This window comes from Etheostoma spectabile, chromosome 20 (assembly GCF_008692095.1).
Source record: "Etheostoma spectabile isolate EspeVRDwgs_2016 chromosome 20, UIUC_Espe_1.0, whole genome shotgun sequence".
In the NCBI taxonomy this organism is placed as follows: Eukaryota; Metazoa; Chordata; class Actinopteri; order Perciformes; family Percidae; genus Etheostoma; species Etheostoma spectabile.
The window spans coordinates 16,515,196-16,519,438 of NC_045752.1; the positions used below are offsets into that span (position 1 = coordinate 16,515,196).

General features: G+C 38.8%; 1 protein-coding gene across 2 annotated transcripts in view; it reads left to right on the plus strand.

Moving 5' to 3' along the window:
* LOC116670640 (CAP-Gly domain-containing linker protein 4) overlaps positions 1 to 3,342 on the plus strand; it is a 35,175-nt gene extending 31,833 nt beyond the window's left edge. Inside the window, exons 13-15 of one of the 2 annotated variants that reach the window (XM_032501247.1) lie at positions 461 to 525; positions 669 to 747; positions 1,081 to 3,342. In XM_032501247.1, coding sequence (XP_032357138.1) covers positions 461 to 525; positions 669 to 747; positions 1,081 to 1,447 — 511 coding nt within the window. In that variant the 3' untranslated portion in view covers positions 1,448 to 3,342. The remainder of the gene's footprint in view (positions 1 to 460; positions 526 to 668; positions 748 to 1,080) is intronic. The other variant, XM_032501248.1, reaches the window with a different exon arrangement.
* Positions 3,343 to 4,243: the final 901 nt, after the last annotated feature.

Consider the following 4,243-nt stretch of genomic DNA (forward strand, 5'->3'; position numbering starts at 1 on the left):
TTTCTCTCTTAGAAAACAAGAAAATGCCTTTTTCCTCTTTTGCTCATTCCTCAACATTGGCAGCCTACCTCTTTATGGGTTTTAGAACTCTAACAGGATTATAGTCACATAGTGGCTTAGGAAAACATCAATAACAAGACTGGCACTCTTGTGCAGCAGAAAGGTTCTTTTTTTCCCCTCCTTGTTGCTGTTGTCAGAAGGGGCCATCATCAGATTCAGGCCCATTTAACTCATTCATTTTTTTTAAACTTTAAAATGTTATAGATATGTGGAGTTATTTAATGATTTTTCAAATGTAATACATTTTATTCTACATTCATTCTTTGTAGATTTATATTAAGTATGAGTGAGCTTAACTTAACTTGTACAGTAGGTTGTCTCATAAAATTGTTACTAAATGTTCATAGAGGTATATCACCGTACGTCACTTGCATGTTTCTTTCTCTCTTTTTAATCACAGGATCCATGGATCTGTTGATTGCCTTTCAGAGCTCTCCTCCTCTCGCCTCAGTCATCCTTTCAGCGGTGAGAGTTCTGCCTTCATTGCAAGCTTCGACTGACATTTATTTGAAATGTTCCTTAGCATATATCATGCTGTGATTGCTTGTGAAGTCATTCTTATACAAGAATCTATGTGGGAGTACTTTTCTGTTGTGATTGCCGTGCAGGGACAATCCGTCGCAGTTTCAGCACATCATCGGCTATCGCCACCCAGAAGGAGACGAGCAGAAGAAGTCCTGTTACCAGGTGTGGCTCTCTTTCCTCTCAGCCCTCACATTTCAACCTCCCAAAGCTTTTCAACTTTATCCTAGGCAGTGGCAGAATCAATACTGATAAGAAGCAGTGGTATTAGTCAGCAAAGGTTCCTCTTTTAAATGGCCAATGCATGATTGTGGTCGGAATGAGAGTGAACAGGGAATTGAAGATCAATCTCTCAACATTTAGCTGCCATCCATCTTCCACTTACTTTGGAGAGTAACTGCATACTTTTTTTTTTTTTTTCTTTCTTTCTTTTCCCATAAATCTTCCTTGTTGTATTTTTCTCTGTTTTGCCACATTCTCAAAAAAAAAAAAAAAAAGAAGTCGCTCCAACCCTCACCGTCGGCGCTGGAACACCCTATCTGGGGGTATTGGCGGTGTTCCCAGGAGCACAGCAGGGTCCAGCCCCTTGCCCAGCTCGGACGGACAGGTTTGCCTCCATGTGGGCATGCAAGTCCTGCTCAGCAGTGCCAATGACATGGCATTCATACGTTACCTGGGCACAGCAGACTTTGCCCCGGGCCTTTGGCTGGGTCTGGAGCTCCGGAGCTCCAAGGGTAAGAATGACGGCTCTGTGGGTGGCCGCCGTTACTTCACCTGTCGACCTGGCCACGGTGTGCTGGTCCGTCCCAGCCGGGTCACCTACCGTGGTATCAACGGTTCACGCTTGGTGAATGAAAACGGCTAAGGACTGTAGAAACCAGAGAGCGGTGGGTTGGAAGGAAAGATTTTGATGTTTTAACTTTCTGTTTATGATCTATTCAAAGCAAAAGTTTTAAGTTTAAACTTTGCCTTTTTTGCATTGCACATTATTTTCTATTCATATAGTTAGTCTTCTGTACTCTTCCAGAGGTGTTGTAAGTAAAAGTACAGTAATAAAACCAACTATTAATACTAGGAATTTAAAAATACTAGATTACGTTTTTGGAACAAAATATAGGATGCGAACAAGGCACTTTAAAAAAATGAACTTTAAATTCATATTAGAATTGTTCTCGGCAGGATACAAGGGAAGAAAGTCTTAATAGGACATAAAACACTGCACTACTTTTAATGTGATTGCACTGAAAAAAATATCAGTTAAGATGATAGATCAGAATAAGATACACTGAATGGTATGGATGTGCACACATAAAAAATGATTTCTAATTTTCGTTACAAATTTAAGTACAGATTTTTTTTATTGGATATTTTAGGTGGTAATGTAGCCTCCTCCAAATGAACCAAAAGTGTGCATGGGTTGTGAATGTGTGCATGTGTGTATTAATTAATTGCACTTTAAAACGAGATGGATTGATTTTTTTTTTTTTTCCCCCAAGGTCGTAATATGGTTTACAGATAATTGATGGAGTTAAGTCAAAACTGGATTTTTACTTTATGATCGATGTGAATTAAACAGGATTTAATTAAGTTAAGACCTCAATCAAGCTTCATCAGAATACAACTGCATCAACAAAAGTTGTTTCTGATTTACATAAATCAGTCTTTGTCCATTAACCCTACACAGATAAACGATGGTTATTTTGTGCTATGGGCAGCAAATTCCTACCTATGGCTTCTTTTGGCTGTGATTCTGTTTGTGACAAACTGTTCATCATTAAGGCGGTAATGCCATTTAGTTAGTGCATTAAACAACACATTGAAGGTTAGATTTTTGACAATTGAAAGCCTGATTATAAGCCAGACTTGTGTGTCTGGATTCAAACATTTTTTCCTTCTAAGCATCAGAGCTGTCATGTTTTCCATACTTACAACCTGAATTTGGAAAAAAATACAATGTGTGTAAAATCAGACCTGAGAGCTTTTCAGTACAGTATGCATTTACATTTGTTGAAGACCAGATTTCAGAGCAGTGGATGTGGCATAATTGTATCTGATGCTTACTTAAAGCAGCTTGACACAGGAAATATTCAATCATCCAGAAGTTTCAAGGATGGAGTTTGCTATTTGATTAGAGCCGTCTGGGCAGCTCAGCAGAGAACAAGCCATTGATTTGTGCATGGGGAAAACAGGCCCACTATTCAGCAAAACTCTCATGTACCATCCAATTAAGGTGGTGTGTAGGCCATGACAAGATCCTTAGAATCTACAATGACCTTCTCTCATTGATCTGTCTGGCCAGGCCCCCTGTGATTGAAAAGCAGTAGTGGTCAGAGCCCCAGGTTGTCTGTATCTGCTACAGATATAACGGATGAATTGAGTGAGCGCTTTAAAAGCGCAATCTTTCCAAATTCCTATTGCAACATTTTAATTTTAATTTTCTTTTTTTTATATTTGCATTAGGTCCATCTCTGTGATAATTTCTGTGGTGTTCTACATTTCAAATCTCATCTTTTGATAAACTCACATTTTGGTGTATTTGCAATCCAAATTGTATTACTGCATGAGTGATTTTAAATTTCACTGATTGGTATGAAACGATTTTTCCGCTATGTTTTTGTGGGTAATAGTTTTTCAGGAAATTCCTGATGTATATTTGAAGTGTGAGTGTGTGAGAAAGGGATTTGGTCTGATGCATTTACGTGTTGTGGAAAAGTATTTGTAAAAAAATAAAATAAAATAAAAGATTATATTCTAATTTGACTTACCTCCAGGACTCTCGGTTTCTTCTTTGGCTCTGTGCTTTTGTCGAGTTTGATTGTACTAATGAAAAAGATGTATGCTTGACTTTCTTGGACTGTTCATAAAGTTCAGAGGAGTGTTGCCTTCAGGGAATGAAAATGAAGTAGCACAAGCACTTTTAAAATGGTTACACATCTGTTCACTTACCATCTGATTCCACTGGGGCTCATCTCAGCCAAAGCTGAAAAAGCCTGCTAATGGAGTGGTCTTGTTTGTTTACTGTGCCAGCCTGGGCACACAAATTCAAGTTTGAGTGAGGGGGGCCAGACCCCATATATGAGTACATAGATGTTTGCATGGTTGCTTTAAACAGTTGTCTACGCTTAGCGGCCGAGCAGCAAAGCTGCGTGGACCCAATGATTTGCCTGTATTATTTTTCTTCTTAAGAAATCCATGTTCCCATGCACAAAAACTTACCAAACTTTGCTTATAAGTCCATTTCTATGCCAAACTTAATCAGTGCAATTTGTGTGCTAATTGATCGTGGCGCTACCACAGGCATCTAAAACTCTAAACTTCAAAAATTCATCACAAATCCCCCATACTGTACATGCTACGTTGCAACTTATACCAAACTGTAGCCCCAACAGAGAAGAAACTATGCTCCCCCTTTATCTACTAAAAATGTTGAAGTCCATCACTCTTTTTGCAAATACTGCAAGACTTCTCAAACTTATCATTCCACGTATCCATTTGTTTCAGTTGACACCAAATATATAATTAATATTTTGTTAGTACAAAAGTAGTACAGTAGGACAGCATTCAGTGTTTTTGGGTAGGAGCATGGCACATCTTGATGTGGCAACATTTGCCCACTCACATATTGCAAGGTCATCGCCTGTGCACAGCCCTCTTAAGATCA